Source organism: Ranitomeya imitator, chromosome 5, assembly GCF_032444005.1.
Source record: "Ranitomeya imitator isolate aRanImi1 chromosome 5, aRanImi1.pri, whole genome shotgun sequence".
NCBI classification, from domain to species: domain Eukaryota; kingdom Metazoa; phylum Chordata; class Amphibia; order Anura; family Dendrobatidae; genus Ranitomeya; species Ranitomeya imitator.
This window is the reverse complement of record NC_091286.1, coordinates 274653343-274676544: the sequence shown is the minus strand read 5'-3', so window position 1 is coordinate 274676544 and position 23202 is coordinate 274653343. Positions and strand designations below refer to the sequence as shown.

At 45.3% G+C, this 23202-nt stretch overlaps 1 protein-coding gene across 1 annotated transcript in view; it reads left to right on the top strand.

The window, feature by feature from the left end:
• Positions 1–23202, top strand: part of TRAPPC3L (trafficking protein particle complex subunit 3L) — a 180900-nt gene that overhangs the window by 146446 nt on the left and 11252 nt on the right. The window contains exon 5 of the mRNA XM_069726177.1: positions 3–188. Coding sequence (XP_069582278.1) covers positions 3–188 — 186 coding nt within the window. The remainder of the gene's footprint in view (positions 1–2; positions 189–23202) is intronic.

The window sequence follows — 23202 nt, the reverse complement described above, 5'->3', positions numbered from 1 at the left end:
AGGTGGCCTTCAAAATGTACCTTGGGATTACTCCTTCTACTATTGGAGGTAATGACAATGGAAATGGATTCTCTCTCATTTTGGATAAAAATCCACTGATTGACTTTGTTGAAGAGCTTCCCGCTGGCAGATCATCTTTGAGCTATTGTAACCTACTTACCGGAGTCCTAAAAGGAGCACTGGAAATGGTACCATTTTCACTTTTACTATTGTTGTTCGTAAATATTTTACATTGCTCTACTCTCTATCTATCACACCTTAAAAGACTTTGGTCAGCATTTGTTTCAGGTTGCTCCATGAGCTCATAACCCTATGGCCAGGGTCATACTTGAGAGTGCAATGCGAGAAAATCGAACGAGTCGAACGGCACTCGGCAACGGAGCGTTCAGCTGCATAGAAATATATGCAGCTGCACGCTCCGGTCCCGAGAGCTGGCAGCAGTGTCGGTGTTGATGCGAGAGACTTGCACTCGCAATTGTGACACCGGCCTATCTTCCAGAATCCAAGTACTGAGATGTGTTAGCTACATTCTATGGTAATGAGTGGCGATGAGCGAATGTGCTCACCACTGCTCGATATTCGATAGAGCATACGGGAGTTCGACCAAGCTCACATCTTGATCTAGTATTACAGGTGCTCGAGCGCCAAGCTCATGTCCCCGCCCCATATGTTTGGCACCTGTTATGAAGCCAATATACATATGGGGATTACCCGCCATGCACATCAATGCTGTAGCCATGTTGGCTACTGGCATTACTGTGATTGGCCAGCTGCATCACGTCATGGGGACTTATATCAGACCCAGTGACTAGTGTTGAGCATTCCGATACTGCAAATATCGGGTATCGGCCGATATTCGCTGTATTGGCGTTCTGATACTGAGTTCCGATATTTTTAGAATATCGAATACCGGAATCGGAAGTTCCCATAATGCAATGAGCCAGTTGAGGATCCTAAGAAGTGTGGGCACATCCTGTAATGATGTCATGATGCGCTGTAATGGAGTGTGGGCGGTGCATGGGCAGAGACTGCGTGTCTGTGTGTGTGGGCGGGGTCTGTGTGTGACTGTGGGGGGTCTGTGCGGGCTGCCAGGAGTCTGTGCGGGCTTCCGGGGGTCTGTGCGGGCTGCCGGGGGTCTGTGCGGGCCTCTCGGGTTTGTGTGTGTGTGCAGGCATCGTCCGATGGGACTACATACTACATACATACATACTACATACATACTACATACATACATACATACAACATACTACATACATACTACATACTACATACATACTACATACATACAACATACATACTACATACATACAACAAACTACATACATACAACATACATACAACATACTACATACATACAACAAACATACTACATACTATATACATACTACATACATACAACATACTACATACATACTACATACATACAACATACATACAACATACATACTATATACATACTACATACATACAACATACATACATACTACATACATGCAACATGCATACAACATACTACATACATACTACATACATACAACATACATACTACATACATACAACATACATACAACATACATACAACATACATACTATATACATACTACATACATACAACATACATACATACATACTACATACATGCAACATGCATACAACATACTACATACATACATGCAACATACTACATACATACAACATACATACTACATACATACAACATACATACTACATACATACATACATACATACTACATACATACAACATACTACATACATTCAACATACTACATACATACTACATACATACATGTATACTACATACAGTAGCGAAAGAGGTAAAAAAATATAAAGACACAGCCAGAAAAAAGTATTTTAATATTCTTAATTTAACCATACTTACCATACTTCAGCGCCTGCAAGAAACGTAAAATAATAAACCGTATACTACCTGTCCGTCGTAGTCCAATTAATAACGAGTGTCCCACGACGATCTCCCCTATAGAACAGTGACATCGGGTGATGTCACTGCTCTATAGGACCTTCAGTGACACACTGACAGGAGACAATGGCTCCTACAGTGCATCACTGAGAGGTTACTATAGTTCACTGGTCTCACTTTATGGCAAAAGCTGCGTGGGAACTTTCTCTCACAGCAATGCCAAAAGTGAGACTAGGGACTATTTTTTTACAGCGGCGGAGGAATACAGTGCAGAAGGATACCATCCTCCTGTCATTGTATTCCTGGAGCCCCTAGAGAGCGGTCGCATCAGCTGATGCTGCTGTTGTCCACGTTAGATCGTGGTGGGACACTCGTGGATTTCTGCGGATCAGGGAGTATATTGGTTGCTTGTTATTTTAATATTTTTTACAGATGACACTGGCTTCGGGGATCAAAGTGACAAGTGATGGTGAGTATGTACTCTATGTTATATGTACTGTATGTCTATATGTATGTATTGTATATAATGTATGAATGTATTGTATGTAGTATGTATGTAGTATGTATGTTGTATGTATGTACTATGTTGCATGTATGTATGTATATAGTATGTATGTAGTATGTTGTATGTATGTAGTATGTATGTAGTATGTTGTATGTATATATGTAGTATGTATGCTGTATGTTTTATGTATGTAGTATGTATGTGGTATGTTGTATGCCTGTTGTATGTATGTAGTATGTTGTATGTATGCATGTATGTAGTATGTATGTATGTATGTATGTTGTATGTATGTATAGTATGTTGTATGTATGTATGTAGTATGTATATAATATATAGTAAGTTGTATGTATGTATGTAGTATGTTTGTAGTATGCATGTAATGTACGTTGTATGTATGTTGTATGTATGTAGTATGTATGTAGAATGTTGTATGTATGTAGTATGTATGTAATATATAGTAAGTTGTATGTATGTATGTAGTATGTAAGTAGTATGCATGTATGTTGTATGTATGTTGTATGTATGTGGTATGTTGTATGTATGTTGTATGTATGTAGTATGTATGTAGTATATTGTGTGTATGTTGTATGTATGTATGTAGTATGTATGTAGTATATTGTATGTATGTTGTATGTATGTATGTATGTAGTATGTATGTAGTATGTAAAATGTATGTTGTATGTATGTATGCATGTTGTATGTATGTAGTATATAAAATGTATGTTTGTATTTTGTTTTTTTTACATTCAACACTAGTACTGTCCCATCATTGGCTAATGTGTCAATCACTGTCATTGTAGCAGGCATAGCCCGTTGGAACTTGTAGTCCCATCGGACGATGCCTGCACACAGCTACAAAGACCCCCGAGAGGCCTGCACAGACCCCCGAGAGGCCCGTACAGACCCCTGGCAGGCCCGCACAGATTCCCGAGAGGCCCATACAGACCCCTGGCAGGCCCGCACAGAACCCCAAGAGGCCCGTACAGGCCCCAGCAGGCCCGCACAGACCCCCGAGAGGCCCGGCAGGCCCGCACAGACCCCTGAGAGGCCCGTACAGACCCCCGGCAGTCCCGCACACACCCCCAAGAGACCTGTACTGGCCCCAGCAGGCCCGCACAGACCCCGAGAGGCCCGCACAGACATCGCCCGCACACACAGACATGCACAATCTCCACCCATGCACCGCCCACACTCTTCCCCCCTACCGAACTGGATGTGCAAGGAAAGAAAGGGTTTATTTTCATTCCGATATTTGTGTCCCATTGACTTGGATTGGTTTCCGGTATCAGAATATTTTTGGAGTATCAGTCCGATCCAATCCGATATTTCCCGATATCGGAAGGTATCGCTCAACACTACCAGTGACTCGATGCTCAGCACATTGTGTTCAGGAAACAGTGCTGGGAGAGTTGTTATAGGAGGGAGAGCGCTTTAGAGCAGTTGGAGCGCCCCCAGACACAGGGCCACGAGTTCTCGGTACCGGGCCTCTCTGGTTCGGTTCTGAGGCTGTCACGGTGGCTAGACCCGGTCCGCGACCCTGCTAAGAGGCGTCCAATAAAGGTGGTGCAGTCTGTCAGGGGTTCGTGACGCCACCTGTGGTGTTCGGTCAGGACGACCGACGCTGCTGTGGGGTCCGCTGGGGTGATGGAATGGCAGCTGGATGGTATATCTTCCCACAGGTGAAGTATGTCCCCAAGGCTTCCCAGTAAGGTGGATGGTAATGGTGTAGGGTACAGTCAATAACGAGGACACAGGGTTGCAGTCTCTTTACCTTTTTACTGAAGACTTCAGGATCCTCAATCCAGAGCACGCTTAACACGGCTATCTGAGACCGGCCGGTCCGATGGGCACATCCAGAGTTTCCTTCGGAAATGGAAATCGTTGCCTACCACTAGCGCCTGTGTGTTGTAGTCCTACCCTGCTGAGCATTCGGAATAGTCCTCACAACTACTGTTCTCGTTCATTCGTTCTCTACAGCTCTCTCTCTCTCTTTGGTTCCAGATGTTTCTAGTTTCAACGTCCCCCAGGTATGTTATGGCTAGGACGCACCCGTATGACGGGAGGGCCTGGAGGTCTTCCGGGACCCTAGAGACGCCCCTCTCCCACTGTTGCCCCCTATGTCTTCGTAGGTGTAGTAAGGTAGACAGCCAACCTATAATTAACTGTCCTGCGGAGTTCGAAGTAAGGCTTGGAGTCAGTTACTCCCGCGGTGTTCCGGCCACCGGCTACGCGCCTCAGTAGGATGCTGCCTCAGTCTCATGGCACGACTCCTACTGGTACTCCTTTGTGCTTGATCTCGTTTACACTGTTCCACAATATCCTTCCCTTTATGTCACTTTCTTAGGATACCGCCGCGGGGTGTGCAGGCGCGGTTCCGTTACATTCTGCTCTGTTCGCTAGGCACCTGCCAGGTTCCCACGCCTGACAGGGACCCCCCTGTGTCTTCTCCCTGCAACACCCCCTGCCACGGGATGTTGCCTGAATCCAACACAGTCAGCTTCTGACTAAATTCCTCCCCAACCCCTAGTTTTACCAGTGTGAGGAGTGGCCCAATAAATAAAGCCTTTTTCTCCCCCTAGTGGCCGGAGTGTGAAGTGTAATTTGTTCTGGTGATACCTGGTCAGGAGAACTCCTTAGTGCCATCAGACGTACCATCATTCCCCTTAGTGGCAGAGCGTCATACTGCAACGACCAGGTCTCTGGGGCGCTGCACAGACATTTAGTCAAGGTTTAATAATATTGTGTACTGCTGCTGCTTCACCGTTAAAACAATAGTCCTTGTCAGGGCTAAATATTTTTTTCCTACTAAAGGCGCATATCCTTAATTTAAAATGTGCATGGTGTGCAGTAAGGGACGAGGAAGTAAACATTCTCCTGATGGCGCACACGGAGGCCGAGGCTGTGAGCCAGGTGAAACTGTGCCTGCTTCAGGAGCACAACAAACACGCTCATCAATAGAGACCTAGCTTCCTGTTCCACTTTGCAGGGGAGCACGGAACACCACTATTGAAGCCAGAACAATGCGAACAGGTGGTTGGTTGGATGGCATATACTGCTTACTTCAGGACTCCAGGAGACAAGTGATCCCAATCTCGGAAACTCAGAGGATCTCTTTATATTTCCATTTATTTTTTCTGGCTTCTTGCCCTGCACATTTCAAGAGGGTATGGAGGAGTTTGTGTATAGTGGTGCCCAAATATTTGCGCACGATCAGAAGAAAACAACTGTGGGAATCAGCAATTAGTGTCTCAAGAGGTAAATTATGATGAGAAACAGTTGCCAACAAGTGATGTTTAGTCAACAAGTCAGGAGGACCATAGTGCAGAAGTTGGAGATGAGGTGGTGGATGATAACATCACTGACCCAACATGGGAAGGTGCTATCTAGAGTGAAGGGGAGGGATCCACTTCACCGCAACAGACAGGAAGAGGCAGTGAGGTGGACAGAGGAACAAGGCGGGCAACTAATCCGCAGGGCACCCACACATGGCAAGTTTTAAGGCCAAGGGTTAAGTGTTCCTCAGTCCTTTTTTAAAGAAAACGCGGGAGATAAACTAATGGTCATTTTCTACCTGTGCGATACTAAGGTCAGCAGGAGACTGACCACTACGAGCCTGACCACCACCAGCATGCTTAGACACATGTCATCAAAGCACCCTTACGCCTGTGTCCATAGTCAGTGTCTGCAGATGATGCCACTGCCTCTTCCCCGGTGCTACATGCTTGCTAATCCCCTGTCCATGATGCAGGCGTGGGTGCATCCTGCCCTGAACCTGTCATTGCACATTTGAAAGCATCATCAGCAACCGCATCCAATTCCTTGTCCCAGCGCCATGTTCAGCTGTCCCTACCCCAGGCCTTGGAACGGAAGCGTAAATACCCAGCAACCTATCAACAGGATTAAACACTAAATGGGCACATTTTCAGCATGCTTGCCCTGGAAATGTTGCGGTTTAGGCTTGTGGACACTGAGGTTTTTCGCAACCTCATAGTGGCGGCCATCCGTCAGTACTCTGTCCCCAGCTATCAATATTTTTCCTGGTGTGCTATCCCTAGCATGTGTCCCCAGCACATGTCCCATAATATCATGCCTGTACTGACCAATGCAGTTACTTGGAAGGTCCACTTTATGACTGACACGTGGACAAGTGCTTGTGGCCAGTGCTACATTTCCCTGATGGCACACTGGGTGAGCCTAGTATAGGCCGGATCAGACCCAGGGATGGCACACATGCCACCGAAACAGAGAATTGGAGGCCCTCCTCCCATTAGAGTTTCAGCCACCTCCTGCACCAGTTTCTGCACTTCTTCTGCGTCCTAATCCTTAATCTCTGAATTATCATCCATATCAGTGACAAGATGGAAGCAGTGCAGCACTGCCTCAGTGAAGTGGCAAAAGGCTCTGATGAAACTAATTTGTTTGAGTGACAAACAAGACACCGCCGTTGAGTTGTTGAAAGGTTTAATAGACCAGGCAGATTTGTGGCTCTCGCTGCTGAACCTACAAACACATATGGTGGTATGTAATAATGTCTGTAACCTGGTAGCAGCTCTAAAGCTTGGCAAGCTTGCATCCATACCATGCCTAGCCCACGTGCTCAAATTAGTGGTTCAGCGGTTTCTGAAAACCTACCCTGATTTGCCTGAGCTACTTGTGAAGGTACACCACGTATGCGCCCATTTCAGGAAGTCAGCTACAGCAGCTGCTGGTCTGGCAATGCTGCAGCAGCAATTGCAAATGTCAGCTCACCAACCAGTGTATGACGTGACCACTTGACATGACTCCACAATACATATGTTGGCAAGGCTTTCTGAGTAGAGATGAGTGACCCGAACATAAAAGTTTGAGGTTCGTATCACACGTTTAGTGTCCAGTGCTAAACTCCAAACACGGACTTCTCCCGGAAGTCCGTTGTAATGTTCGGAGTTCCAGGGAAATTCCAAGAGGAGAGAGATTTCCTGCTCTAAAGTTTGGGTCACCATTGTTTTCAATGGGGTTTAAGTTCAGGTTGGGTACCAGGACCCAAATCTTCCACATGTCCGCTCATGCCTATTTGTGAGCAGCAGAGGGCAATATTTGAATGCCAGCTACAACATGCCCGTCAGTATTTCAGTCAGCATCCGCACATAACAACTTACAAGTGGGCATGGATGTCTGACATCTGTGAGGTTCTACAAAACTTTGAGGAATCAAACAAGTTGGTGAGCAGTGATGACGTCATAATCAGAGTAACAATCATGCTTCTGTGTTTACTGAAACACTTTCTGCTCTCAATTAAAGAAGAAGCTTTGCATATGGATCAGTAGGAGATTGAGGCAGAAAATACACAGGATGTTACTACCCAACCCAGCCTCATCTTATCTTCTCAGCATGGATTAAGTGATAATGAGGAGGAAGAGGAACAGGAGATGGTTGTCTGCACTACAGATGGTACTACCCACTCCAGCTTCATCCTGTCTGTTCAGCGTGGATGGGCCGAAGAGGAGGTGGAGAAGGAAATGGGGAGTTGTCCTCCTGGTGGGGACAGGGAAGTCTTGCCTGTTTGGAGTCTGGCACACATGAATGACTTTATGTCCTGCTGTGTTGTGAATTCCGCTCTTGGGCTCCCTCCGGTGGTTGTAAGTGGCACTTTTGTGAGTTCTGCTCTTGGGCTCCCTCTTGTGGTTTCAAGTGGTATGGCTGCTCCTTGGAGTTAGCTGTCTTCAGCTGCTTCCACTGATCGTCTTTTCTGCTCGGCTATTTATGCCTGGCTCTGTCCTTCAGCCAGTGCCACTTGTAAATGGTTCCTGGTTGGATTCACATCTCTTTGGATTTCCCTGTTATCCTGACCAGTTCAGCAAAGCTAAGTTTTAGCTTGCCCTTTTTGTTCACAGATTGTGGATTTATCCGTTCTGTGCTTTCTATGTTTGTCCAGCATTATCAGTATGAATTAATTCTGTCTTGCTGGAAGCTCTGGGAAGCAGATTTACCCTCCACACCTTTAGTCAGGTGTGGAGATTTTTAGTAAACTCTGCGTGGATTTTTGTAGTGTTTTATACTGACCGCACAGTATTCCATCCTGTCCTTTCTATCAAGCTAGACTGGCCTCCTGTGCTCATCCTGGTTTCATTCTGTGTATGTCTTTTCCCTCTCCACTCACAGTCATTATTTGTGGGGGGCTAATCTATTCTTTGGGGATTTTCTCTGAGGCAAGATAGTTTTCCTGCTTCTATCTTTGAGGGTAGTTAGCTCTTAGGCGGTGACGAGGTGCCTAGGGAGAGTTAGGAGCATCCCACGGCTACTTCTAGTGTTGTGTTGAGCTTAGGGACTGCGGTCAGTACAGTTACCACTTCCTTCAGAGCTCGTTCCATGTTGCTCCTAAACCACCGCATCATAACAGTACAAGTGGCCAAAAATGAATTAAATGCATCTCAAAAGAAGGAAAAGAAAGTTCTGAACCATTTTTTTTTCTGTGCTCTGGTTTGTCTTTTATTTCCTCTTGATATCTGGGTGGTTCAGGATATATGCTCTGGCATGGATGTTCAGGGTTTGTTTTCTCGTGTGGATCAACTTGCTGCAAGAGTACAGAGTATCCAGGACTATGTTGTCCAGACTCCGGCTTTAGAGCCTAGAATTCCTACTCCTGATTTGTTTTTTGGGGACAGATCCAAGTTTTTGAACTTTAAAAATAACTGCAAATTGTTTTTTGCTTTGAAACCGTTCTTCAGGTGATCCCATTCAGCAAGTAAAAATCATCATATCCTTGTTGCGTGGTGACCCTCAAGACTGGGCCTTTTCTCTTGAAACAGGGGATCCGGCATTATTGAATGTAGACGCATTTTTTCAAGCGCTCGGATTATTGTATAACGAACCTAATTCTGTGGATCATGCAGAAAAAACCCTGTTGGCCTTGTGTCAAGATCAGGAAGCGGCAGAATTATACTGCCAGAAATTTAGAAAATGGTCTGTGCTCACTAAATGGAATGAGGAGGCTCTGGCTGCTATTTTCAGAAAAGGTCTTTCTGAAGCCCTAAAAGATGTTATGCTGGGCTTTCCTACGCCTGCCGGTTTGAGCGAATCTATATCTCTAGCCATTCAGATTGATCGGCGTCTGCGCGAGCGCAAAGCTGTGCACCATATGGCAGTGTCCTCGGAGCAGAATCCTGAACCTATGCAATGTGATAGGATTTTGACTAGAACAGAACAGCAGGAATTCAGACGTCAGAATAGGCTGTGTTTTTACTGTGGTGATTCTACTCATGTTATCTCTGATTGCCCTAAGCGTACTAAGAGGGTCGCTAGGTCTGCTACCATCAGTACTGTACAGCCTAAATTTCTCTTATCTGTGACCCTGATTTGCTCATTGTCGTCCTTTTCTGTCATGGCATTTGTGGATTCAGGCGCTGCCCTGAACTTAATGGACTTAGAATTCGCCAGGCGCTGTGGTTTTTCCTTGCAGCCTTTGCAGAGCCCTATTCCTTTGAGGGGTATTGATGCTACACCCTTGGCCAAGGATAAACCTCAGTACTGGACGCAGATGACTATGTACATGGCCCCAGCACATCAGGAAGATTGCCATTTTCTGGTGTTGCATAACCTGCATGATATTGTTGTACTGGGTTTTCCATGGTTACAGGAACATAATCCGGTGCTGGTTTGGAAAACTATGACTGTGACTAGTTGGGGTTGTCAAGGGGTACATAGTGACGTTCCTTTGATGTCAATTTCCTCTTCCCCCTCTTCTGAGGTCCCTGAGTTTTTGTTGGATTTCCAGGATGTATTTGATGAGCCCAAGTCCAGTTCCCTTCCACCGCACAGGGACTGTGATTGTGATATTAACTTTATTCCTGGTTGCAAGTTCCCTAAGGGCCGACTTTTCAATCTGTCTGTGCCAGAGCATGCCGCCATGCGGAGTTATGTTAAGGAGTCTTTGGAGAAGGGGCATATTCGGCCCTCTTCGTCACCATTGGGAGCGGGTTTCTTTTTTGTTGCTAAGAAGGATGGCTCCTTGAGACCCTGTATTGATTATCGTCTTCTTAATAAGATCACGGTTAAATTCCAATACCCCTTGCCTCTGCTTACTGATTTGTTTGCTCAGATTAAGGGGGCTAGTTGGTTTACTAAGATTGACCTCCGAGGGGCATATAATCTTGTTCGTATTAAACAGGGTGACGAATGGAAAACTGCATTTAATACGCCCGAAGGCCATTTTGAATACCTTGTGATGCCATTTGGGCTCTCTAATGCTCCATTTGTGTTCCAGTCTTTCATGCATGATATTTTACGCAATTATCTTGATAAATTCATGGTCGTATATTTGGATGATATTTTGATTTTTTCCGATGATTGGGAGTCTCATGTGAAGCAGGTCAGGATGGTGTTCCAGATCCTTCGTGATAATGCTTTGTTTGTGAAGGGGTCTAAGTGCCTATTCTGAGTTCAGAAGGTCTCTTTTTTGGGTTTTATTTTTTCTCCCTCGTCTATAGAAATGGATCCTGTTAAGGTCCACGCTATTCATGACTGGATTCAACCCACATCTGTGAAGGGCCTTCAAAAATGTTTGGGCTTTGCTAATTTCTATCGCCGTTTCATTGCCAACTTTTCCAGTGTGGTTAAGCCCCTTACTGATTTGACGAAGAAAGGCGCTGATGTGACGAATTGGTCCTCTGCGGCTGTTGAGGCCTTTCAGGAGCTTAAACGCCGATTTACTTCTGCCCCTGTGTTGCGTCAGCCCGATGTTTCTCTTCCTTTTCAGGTTGAGGTCGACGCTTCTGAGATTGGGGCAGGGGCCGTTTTGTCTCAGAGGGAGTCTGATGGTTCTTTGATGAAACCGTGTGCCTTTTTTTCCAGAAAGTTTTCGCCTGCGGAACGCAATTATGATGTCAGCAATCGGGAGTTGTTGGCTATGAAGTGGGCGTTTGAGGAGTGGCGACATTGGCTTGAGGGAGCTAAGCACCGCGTTGTGGTCTTGACTGATCATAAGAATCTGGTTTACCTCGAGTCGGCCAAGCGGCTGAATCCTAGACAGGCTCGATGGTCTCTGTTTTTCTCCCGTTTTGATTTTGTGGTCTCGTATTTTCCGGGATCTAAGAATGTTAAGGCTGATGCCCTCTCTAGGAGTTTTTCACCTGATTCTCCTGGATTCCTTGAGCCGGTTGACATTCTTAAGGAAGGGGTGATTCTTTCTGCCATCTCCCCTGATTTGCGGCGGGTGCTTCAGGAATTTCAGGCTGATAGGCCTGACCGCTGTCCTGTGGGGAAGCTGTTTGTTCCTTATAGATGGACGAGTAAAGTGATTTCTGAGGTTCATTGTTCAGTGTTGGCTGGTGATCCTGGGATTTTTGGTACCAGAGATTTGGTTGCTAGGTCCTTTTGGTGGCCTTCCTTGTCACGCGATGTCCATGCTTTTGTGCAGTCCTGTGGGACTTGCGCCCGAGCCAAACCTTGCTGTTCCCGCGCTAGTGGGTTGCTTTTGCCTTTGCCGGTCCCTGAGAGGCCCTGGACGCATATTTCCATGGATTTTATTTCGGATCTTCCTGTTTCCCAGAAGATGTCTGTTATCTGGGTTGTTTGTGACCGGTTCTCTAAAATGGTCCATCTGGTACCTTTGCCTGAGTTGCCTTCCTCCTCAGATCTGGTTCCATTGTTTTTTCAGCATGTGGTTCGTTTGCATGGCATTCCGGAGAATATTGTGTCTGACAGAGGTTCTCAGTTTGTCTCTAGATTTTGGCGGGCCTTTTGTGCTAGGATGGGCATTGATTTGTCTTTTTCTTCGGCGTTTCATCCTCAGACTAATGGCCAAACTGAGCGAACTAATCAGACCTTGGAGACCTATTTGAGATGCTTTGTGTCTGCTGATCAGGATGATTGGGTGTCTTTCTTGCCGTTGGCTGAGTTTGCCCTTAATAATCGGGCTAGTTCGGCTACTTTGGTTTCACCTTTCTTTTGTAATTTTGGTTTTCATCCTCGCTTTTCTTCTGGGCAGGTGGAGCCTTCTGATTGTCCTGGTGTTGATTCTGTGGTGGACAGGCTGCAGCAGATTTGGACTCATGTGGTGGACAATTTGACGTTGTCTCAGGAAAGGGCTCAACATTTTGCTAACCGCCGTCGGTGTGTTGGTCCCCGGTTTCGTGTGGGGGATTTGGTTTGGTTGTCTTCTCGTCATGTTCCTATGAAGGTTTCGTCCCCTAAGTTTAAGCCTCGGTTTATTGGTCCTTATAAAATTTCTGAAATTATTAATCCGGTGTCTTTTCGTTTGGCTCTTCCAGCCTCTTTTGCCATTCATAATGTTTTCCATAGATCTTTGTTGCGGAGATATGTGGTGCCCGTTGTTCCCTCGGTTGACCCTCCTGCCCCGGTGTTGGTTGAGGGAGAGTTGGAATATGAGGTTGAGAAGATTTTGGATTCTCGTTTTTCGAGGCGGAGGCTTCAGTATCTTGTCAAGTGGAAGGGTTATGGTCAGGAGGATAATTTTTGGGTTGTTGCCTCCGATGTCCATGCCACCAATTTGGTTCGTGCTTTTCACTTGGCTCGTCCTGATCGGCCTGGGGGCTCTGGTGAGGGTTCTGTGACCCCTCCTCAAGGGGGGTACTGTTGTGAATTCCGCTCTTGGGCTCCATCCGGTGGTTGTAAGTGGCACTTTGGCGAGTTCTGCTCTTGGGCTCCCTCTTGTGGTTTCAAGTGGTATGGCTGCTCCTTGGAGTTAGCTGTCTTCAGCTGCTTCCACTGATCGTCTTTTCTGCTCGGCTATTTATGCCTGGCTCTGTCCTTCAGCCAGTGCCACTTGTAAATGGTTCCTGGTTGGATTCACATCTCTTTGGATTTCCCTGTTATCCTGACCAGTTTTTGCTTGCTCTTTTGTTCACAGATTGTGGACTTATCCGTTCTGTGCTTTCTATGTTTGTCCAGCTTTATCAGTATGAATTAATTCTGTCTTGCTGGAAGCTCTGGGAAGCAGATTTACCATCCACACCTTTAGTCAGGTGTGGAGATTTTTAGTAAACTCTGCGTGGATTTTTGTAGTGTTTTATACTGACCGCACAGTATTCCATCCTGTCCTTTCTATCAAGCTAGACTGGCCTCCTGTGCTCATCCTGGTTTCATTCTGTGTATGTCTTTTCCCTCTCCACTCACAGTCATTATTTGTGGGGGGCTAATCTATCCTTTGGGGATTTTCTCTGAGGCAAGATAGTTTTCCTGCTTCTATCTTTAGGGGTAGTTAGCTCTTAGGCGGTGACAAGGTGCCTAGGGAGAGTTAGGAGCATCCCACGGCTACTTCTAGTGTTGTGTTGAGCTTAGGGACTGCGGTCAGTACAGTTACCACTTCCTTCAGAGCTCGTTCCATGTTGCTCCTAAACCACCACATCATAACACTGCTGCCTTTCCAGTGACCCTCACATTATAGGCATTTTGACCAACAATGATTACTGGTTGTTAACCCTTCTTGACCCATGCTACAAAGAGAACTTTCCATTTCATTACTGCCTAGGGCTAGTAAAATGGTGCAATATGAGAAGGCCCTAGTCAAATAATAAGTGAAAAAAATTCACATCTGACAAAGCTGGCGACAGAGGTCATAGATCCATGGGTAACCATGGAGGAGAAACAAGGGAGATACACACTAGGTCCAACAGAGGTAGGGGAACACTATCAAAGTACTGGGACAGTTTTATTAGTCTCTCCCTTCGCCCAGGCCTTGATGCGCAGGGTAGTATGGCAAGGAGGGAAACGTTTTTGAAGATGGTGAATGAGTACATTTGTGCCATACAACCATTGTGCCATTTGTGTCCCCATAATCCTGTAGAATGTAAGCCCGCAAGGGCAGGGTCCTCGCCCCTCTGTATCAGTCCGTCATTGTTAGTTTGTTTACTGTAAGTGATATCTGTAACTTGTATGTAACCCCTTCTCATGTACAGCACCATGGAATCAATGGTGCTATATAAATAAATAATAATAATAATACAACTACTGAGTATCCAAGCTGGACTGCACTAGCGTTTTGTCAGAGTGAGTTTTTAGTGCCGCCTGGGCGCATCCACCTCTCAGCTGAAAATGCTGGCAGGCTGACTCTTATCAAAATGAACAAGGCCTGGATTGGCCTGTCACGCCCTACCGAAGGATCAATCGGGTAGACCCACTGGACCGCAAATACTGCGGTTGCTGATACCAGGAAGGGAGAGTCAGACCAGGGAAGCAGGTAAAAAGCTTTATTGTAAGAAATACAAAATATACTAGGAGAGACACCCCAAAGGAAGGCCACAGGACCAAAACACCAGGGTGCCTCTAAGGAGTCCAAGGCTTGGAGTGACCCCTATACAGGGATTTCCCCTTGACCTCCAAAAGAGGGTCCGATGAGACAGAAACCTGTGTTAAACCGACCTAGGAGGTTGAGAAGAAATGAACGGACAAAAACGGGGAAGAATATGGAACTTGGAAGCAGGCTGAAGACTGCAGGGAACCGCACTGGAAACAGGACTCAGGATGCTGAGAAGACCAGACACGATCCTAGGGAAAAAGGTAAACAGAGTAAGACAGGCAAATTGGACTTCAGGATAATAGAAGTTGCCCAGGCGGCGTCCAGGAGTGACTGAGATCCTTATATACCTCCAACCTCCAGGTGATAGGCCGGGAGGAGGGGCAGTGAGTAGGGAGGGGCTGACCCTTTAAGAAGCCAGAGAGCTCGCCTGCCCGCCCCTATGCACTACCTAGGAGAGGGAGAGAAAGGAGGAAGTGCAGCAGACATGGGAGCAAGGACCCGGGCAGCATGTCTGCAGGGACAGACCCCGGAGCGCCGGCGGACGACCGGAGCGTGACCCTGCTGGCTAAGGACAGGACCAGAAGAGGTAAGAGCAGGCGGGGAAGAGAAAGAAGGCGCCCCGGACTGCGAGGTGGTGACATGGCCTAGACTTCTCAACCCCACGACAGCAGCAGAACATAAAGCCAATTCAACTGCAGGATCATCATGTAGCCCTCACTCCAAAATTAAATGAGGGTGATCATTTGTCACTCTCTCCAAATTTTTAGAGAGTAATTATGTGCCACTCTCTCCAAATTTTTAGAGGGTCATTATGCGTAACTCTCTCCAAATTTTTAGAGGATCATTATTTGTCACTCTCTCCCAATTTTTGGAGGACCATTATGCATTACACTCTCAAAATTTTAGGGGGTCATTATGCACCACTATCTCCAAATTTTTAGTGGGTCATTATAAGTCACTCTCCAAATTTTTAGAGGGTCATTATGTAGCAACTGCCAGGGTGGCAGTCATGCCGAGGGGCTTCTGTGTTAAAACACCTTGACACTCCGCTACATAAACATCATGTCTAGTCTGAGTAATGTGTGTGCATGGCCAGTCACTTGTGAAATTTAGTTTTCCTCAGGTTGCTGCATTACAGAGTTCTTCAGCACCACACAATTAAGGTCCGAGTCCAAGTTCATTTTTAATAAAACAACTTTACTGAGCCCGTCCAGTTTTATCACAGACATGGCACCGTAATCTTCATACTTCAAGGACATTCCTTTCCCTGAACTGTCCCTGGTCCTTCCTGACATTTCTCGTTCCCGTACCGTATCCTCCGGTACTGATCTCTCTGAGTAGCCATGCTAGCTTCTTCCTGTTGCTTCCTGTCCACTTTCCCCATCCTGGGCGAAACTAAAGGATGCCACTGGCAATCCTTTTCAGACCGTAGAGCTTGGACGTTCTGGGATTTATCATTAAGCCTAGACACTGTCTCTCTCATGCTGCTATGATCCTCTCCACCTTGTGTCTCATATCGCCCCCAGGCTCTGGACTTTTGAGCTTCTCATCACAGACTCGTTCCTCTCACAACCTGATGGCTCTGCTCAACTCTTCTAACTGATTACCTCAAGGAGACACTCTTCCCACCACAACCTGGCCCCACCCCCTTTCTCAACTGTCACTACTCTGACCAAAATCAGTTCTGAACCTAACTCAATCCAATGTCCTACTCTACAATGCCCCCAGTGTTCTAACTCCTAAATGACCCCTTATTAATACTAAACCTTACTCTATCACTATATCTCCCTATCTCTATCCCTAACCCATAAAGATATCTAATATATAAAGCTGAATGTGTGTGTGTATGTGTGTGTATGTATGTATGTCCGGGATTGGCATCTGCACCGTCGCAGCTACAGCCACAAAATTTTGCACAGTCACACGTCTGGACCCCGAGAGCGTCATAGGCTATGTTGTGAGGCGAAATTTTAACCCCGCGCGTTCCAATTCACCAAACAATTTTGCCCTTATCTACATAATGGGGAAAAAAGTGAAAGGAAAAGTGTTGGAGGCGTCGCAGCTACAGCCACAAAATTTTGCACAGTCTCACGTCTGGACCCTGAGAGCGTCATAGGCTATGCTGTGAGGTGAAATTTTAACCCCGTGCTTTCCAATTCACCAAACAATTTTGCCCCTATCTACATAATGGGGAAAAAGTGAAAGGAAAAGTGTTGGAGGCGTCGCAGCTACAGCCACAAAATTTTGCACAGTCACACGTCTGGACCCCGAGAGCATCATAGGCTATGTTGTGAGGTGAAATTTTAACCCCACGCTTTCCAATTCACCAAACAATTTTGCCCCTATCTACATAATGGGAAAAAATGAAAGGAAAAGTGTAGGAGGCAAATTGACAGCTGCCAGATGTGAACAAGGGGGACTTAAAGAATGAGAGCGATGGCGCCAAAGAGTATATACCGTACAGTTGCTAAGGTGGGGCCCCGACATGGGATACTCACCACACATGGGGATATGAACACACACACAAAATGCGCCACACACTACCGCGTGCTTGAACACATATTACCCTCAGCACACATTTCACCACAAATACACCAACCACGCCACATAAAAGTCGAAACACAAAAGTCGCCACTCAAAACTCGCCACGCGCAGAACTCGCCACATGCAAAAACTAGGCTCTTGCAAAACTCGCCACAAGTGCAAAACTCACCTCATGGAAAACTCGCCACACGCAAAACTTGCACACGCAGACAAATTGCCACATGCACAAAAGTTGCAACACATGCAAAAGTTGCCTCACACAAAACTTGCACATACTCAAAAGGCACCACACATAAAACTCGCCACGCGCAAAACTCGCCATGCGCAAAACTTGCTGCACACAACTTGCTACACTAACCTGTCACATGCAACTCGACACACAAAAAGTTGCTACACGCATGTTGCCACACAAAACTCATCTCACAAAAGTCGCTACATGCATGTCGCCACACGCAACTCAACACACACAACTTGACAAACGAAACTCGCCCTAAAACACAGACAAGTCTGGTATTATCCTTCGAAAATAAAAATCTGATTAATAAGCAGACAAACTACAACAAATGTACCATATAGGAAATACGGCAGCTGTCAGTCACATGACCTATTATGTGTATGTGTGAGCTAATATATACTGCCAGGGGGAGGGCTTCCTGTTGGCTGGGGATTTATCAGGCTGCCAATTTAGCTTAGAAATACTGAGGTAAAAATACTGAGCAAATAACGTGTGAACAAGGTCTAATATAGGAGGAGATGACACACAGGTATATACTATATGCAGGGGAGATGACACACAGATATATACTATATACAGTAGAGATGACACACAGGTATATACTATATAGAGGAGGAGATGACATACAGGTACATATATATACAGGAGGAGATGACATACAGGTATATACTATATACAGGAGGAGATGACACACAGGTATATACTATATACAGGAGCAGATGACCTACAGGTATATACTATATACAGGAGGAGATGACATACAGGTATATGCTATATATAGAAGATGACATGCAGGTATATACTATATACAGGAGGAGATGACACACAGATATATACTATATACAGGGGAGATGACACACAGGTATATACTATATACAGGAGGAGATGACATACAGGTATATACTATATATAGAAGGAGATGACATTCAGGTATATACTATATATAGGGGAGATGACACACAGCAGGTATGTACTATATACAGGGGAGATGACATACAGGTATATACTATATACAGGAGATGACATACAGATGTATACTATATATAAGGGAGATGACAAACATGTATATACTGAGGTGATGAGGTGAAGATGAGAGGTGTGAGGTGAAAATGAAAAGGTGTGAGTGCAAAATGAGAGGAGTGAGGAAAAATAGTGGAGTGATCAGAAAATGACAGATGTGAGGTTGAAATGACAAGTGTTAGGGGGGAATGAGAGGAGTGAGGGAGAAAATGAGAGGTGTGAGGGAGAAAATGAGAGATGTGAGGGGGAAAATGAAAGATGTGATTGGGAAAATGAGAGGCGTGATGGGAAAATAAGAGAAGTGAGGTGCTATAACTAACCACAGATATTTACTATGCCCAGGCAACACCGGGCTCTTCAGCTAGTATAGATATATAGATAGATAGATAGATATAAAAGAACACAGCAGCACATGAGTGGCATGTACAGTAGAGTAGGACCCATCAGGGGGAGATCACCTTGCTGTGGTTGATGGGCACACATGAATTGGCCAATTTATGCGCTAAGAATCTTCATTTTATCTATAACTGTAAGTTTTAAGAAAACAATTTTTTTGAAAAAAATTTGATGATAAAATATTTTTGAGTAGTATGATTCATATCAAACATTTGTCTGTGTTTTCACATGGCCTAGATTCATGTACATGTGCTGGTGTGTTCTTTTATATCTATATGATACAGCTTGCAGCTTGCATGTGCTCACATTGGGAGTGCTGGTTGGCTTTTTTTTTCTTTTTCTTTATATATATATATATATATATATATATATATATATATATATATATACTCAAAAAAAGGAAAAGCAGCACAAAATAATTGAAAAAAAGTGGACTTTAATGCCTGAACGGCGTGGCAACGTTTCGGATGTGTTATCCTTTGTCAAGGCTTGACAAAGGATAACACATCCGAAACATTGCCACGCCGTTCAGGCATTAACCCCTTTCTGCCATTAGACGTACTATTGCGTCCATGTGGGGTGGGCTTTACTTCCCAAGGACGCAATAGTACGTCATATGCGATCGGCAGCGCTCACGGGGGGAGCGCCGCCGATCGCGGCCGGGTGTCAGCTGCCTATCGCAGCTGACATCCGGCACTATGTGCCAGGAGCGGTCAAAGACTGCCCCCGACACATTAACCCCCGGCACACTGCGATCAAAGATGATCGCGATGTGCCGGCGGTGCAGGGAAGCACCGCGCAGGGAGGGGGCTCCCTGCGGGCTTCCCTGAGCCCCCCGCAGCAACGCGATGTGATCGCGTTGCTGCGAGGGTCTTACCTCCCTCCCTCCCTGCTCCAGGCCCGGATCCAAGATGGCCGCGGATCCGGGTCCTGCAGGGAGGGAGGTGGCTTCACAGAGCCTGCTCAGAGCAGGCACTGTGAAGCAGCCTGCACTCCTATCAGATCGGTGATCTGACAGAGTGCTGTGCAAACTGTCAGATCACCGATCTGTGATGTCCCCCCCTGGGACAAAGTAAAAAAGTTAAAAAAAAAATTTTCAAATGTGTAAAAAAAAATTTAAAAAAATATTCCAAAATAATGAAAAAAAAAAAATAATATTATTCCCATAAATACATTTCTTTATCTAAATAAAATAAACAAAACAATAAAAGTACACATATTTAGTATCGCCGCGTCCGTAACGGCCCGACCTATAAAACTGGCCCACTAGTTAACCCCTTCAGTAAACACCGTAAGAAAAAAAAAAAAAAACGAGGCAAAAAACAACGCTTTATTATCATACCGCCAAACAAAAAGTGGAATAACACGCGATCAAAAAGATGGATATAAATAACCATGGTACCGCTGAAAGCGTCATCTTGTCCCGCAAAAAACGAGCCGCCATACAGCATCATCAGCAAAAACATAAAAAAGTTATAGTCCTGAGAATAAAGCGATGCAAAAATAATTATTTTTTCCGTAAAATAGTTTTTATCGTATAAAAGCGCCAAAACATAAAAAAAGATATAAATGAGGTGTCGCTGTAATCGTACTGACCCGAAGAATAAAACTGCTTTATCAATTTTACCAAACGCTGAATGGTATAAACGCCTCCCCCAAAAGAAATTCATGAATAGCTGTTTTTTGGTCATTCTTCCTCACAAAAATCGGAATAAAAAGCGATCAAAAAATGTCACGTGCCTGAAAATGTTACCAATAAAATCGTCAACTCGTCCCGCAAAAAACAAGACCTCACATGACTCTGTGGACCAAAATATGGAAAAATTATAGCTCTCAAAATGTGGAAACGCAAAAAATATTTTTTGCAATAAAAAGCGTCTTTCAGTGTGTGACGGCTGCCAATCATAAAAATCCGCTAAAAAACCCGCTATAAAAGGAAATCAAACCCCCCTTCATCACCCCCTTAGTTAGGGAAAAATTAAAAAAATGTATTTATATCCATTTTCCCGTTAGGGCTAGGGTTAGGGCTAGGGTTAGGGTTAGGGCTAGGGTTAGGGTTGGGGCTAGGGCTAGGGTTAGGGCTAGGGTTAGGGCTAGGGTTAGGGCTAGGGTTAGGGTTAGGGCTAGGGTTAGGGTTGGGGCTAGGGCTAGGGTTAGGGCTAGGGTTAGGGCTAGGGTTAGGGTTAGGGCTAGGGTTAGGGTTAGGGTTGGGGCTACAGTTAGGGTTGGGGCTACAGTTAGGGTTGGGGCTAAAGTTAGGGTTAGGGTTTAGATTACATTTACAGTTGGGAATAGGGTTGGGATTAGGGGTGTGTCAGGGTTAGGGGTGTGCTTAGGGTTACCGTAGGAATTAGGGTTAGGGGTGTGTTTGGATTAGGGCTTCAGTTATAATTGGAGGGTTTCCACTGTTTAGGCACATCAGGGGCTCTCCAAACACGACATGGCGTCCGATCTCAATTCCAGCCAATTCTGCGTTGAAAAAGTAAAACAGTGCTCCTTCCCTTCCGAGCTCTCCCGTGTGCCCAAACAGGGGTTTGCCCCAACATATGGGGTATCAGCGTACTCAGGACAAATAGGACAACAACTTTTGGGGTCCAATTTCTCCTGTTACCCTTGGGAAAAAACAAACTAGGGGCTAAAAAATAATTTTTGTGGGAAAAAAAAAAGATTTTTTATTTTCACGGCTCTGCGTTATAAACTGTAGTGAAACACTTGGGGGTTCAAAGTTCTCCCAACACATCTAGATGAGTTCCCTGGGGGGTCTAGTTTCCAATATGGGGTCACTTGTGGGGGGTTTCTACTGTTTAGGTACATTAGGGGCTCTGCAAACGCAATGTGACGCCTGCAGACTATTCCATCTAAGTCTGCATTCCAAATGGCACTCCTTCCCTTCCGAGCCCTCCCATGCGCCCAAACGGTGGTTCCCTCCACATATGGGGTATCAGCGTACTCAGGACAAATTGGACAACAACTTTTGGGGTCGAATTTCTCCTCTTACCCTCGGGAAAATACAAAACTGGGGGCTAAAAAATAATTTTTGTGGGAAAAAATTTTTGTTTTATTTTTACGGCTCTGCATTATAAACTTCTGTGAAGCCCTTGGTGGGTCAAAGCGCTCACCACACATCTAGATAAGTTCCTTAGGGGGTCTACTTTCCAAAATGGTGTCACTTGTGGGGGGTTTCTACTGTTTAGGTACATTAGGGGCTCTGCAATCGCAATGTGACACCTGCAGACCATTCCATCTAAGTCTGCATTCCAAATGGAGCTCCTTCCCTTCCGAGCCCTCCCATGCGCCCAAACAGTGGTTCCCCCCCCCACTTATGGGGTATCAGCGCACTCACGACAAATTGGACAACAAATTTTGGGGTCCAATTTCTCCTGTTACCCTCGGGAAAATACAAAACTGGGGGCTAAAAATAATTTTTGTGGGAAAAAATGTTTGTTTTATTTTTACGGCTCTGCATTATAAACTTCTGTGAAGCCCTTGGTGGGTCAAAGCGCTCACCACACATCTAGATAAGTTCCTTAGGGGGTCTACTTTCCAAAATGGTGTCACTTGTCGGGGGTTTCAATGTTTAGGCACATCAGTGGCTCTCCAAACGCAACATGGCATCCCATCTCAATTCCTGTCAATTTTGCATTGAAAAGTCAAACGGCGCTCCTTCCCTTCCGAGCTCTGTCATGCGCCCAAACAGTGGTTTACCCCCACATATGGGGTATCAGCGTACTCAGGACAAATTGTACAACAACTTTTGGGGTCCAATTTCTTCTCTTACCCTTGGGAAAATAAAAAATTGGGGGCGAAAAGATAATTTTTGTGAAAAAATATGATTTTTTATTTTTACGGTTCTCCATTATAAACTTCTGTGAAGCACTTGGTGGGTCAAAGTGCTCACCACACCTCTAGATAAGTTCCTTAGGGGGTCTACTTTCCAAAATGGTGTCACTTGTGGGGGGTTTCAATGTTTAGGCACATCAGTGGCTCTCCAAACGCAACATGGCATCCCATCTCAATTCCTGTCAATTTTGCATTGAAAAGTCAAACGGCGCTCCTTCCCTTCCGAGCTCTCCCATGCGCCCAAACAGTGGTTTACCCCCACATATGGGGTATCAGCGTACTCAGGACAAATTGTACAACAACTTGTGGGGTCCAATTTCTTCTCTTACCCTTGGGAAAATAAAAAATTGGGGGCAAAAAGATAATTTTTGTGAAAAAATATGATTTTTTATTTTTACGGTTCTGCATTATAAAGTTCTGTGAAGCACTTGGTGGGTCAAAGTGCTCACCACACCTCTAGATAAGTTCCTTAGGGGGTCTACTTTCCA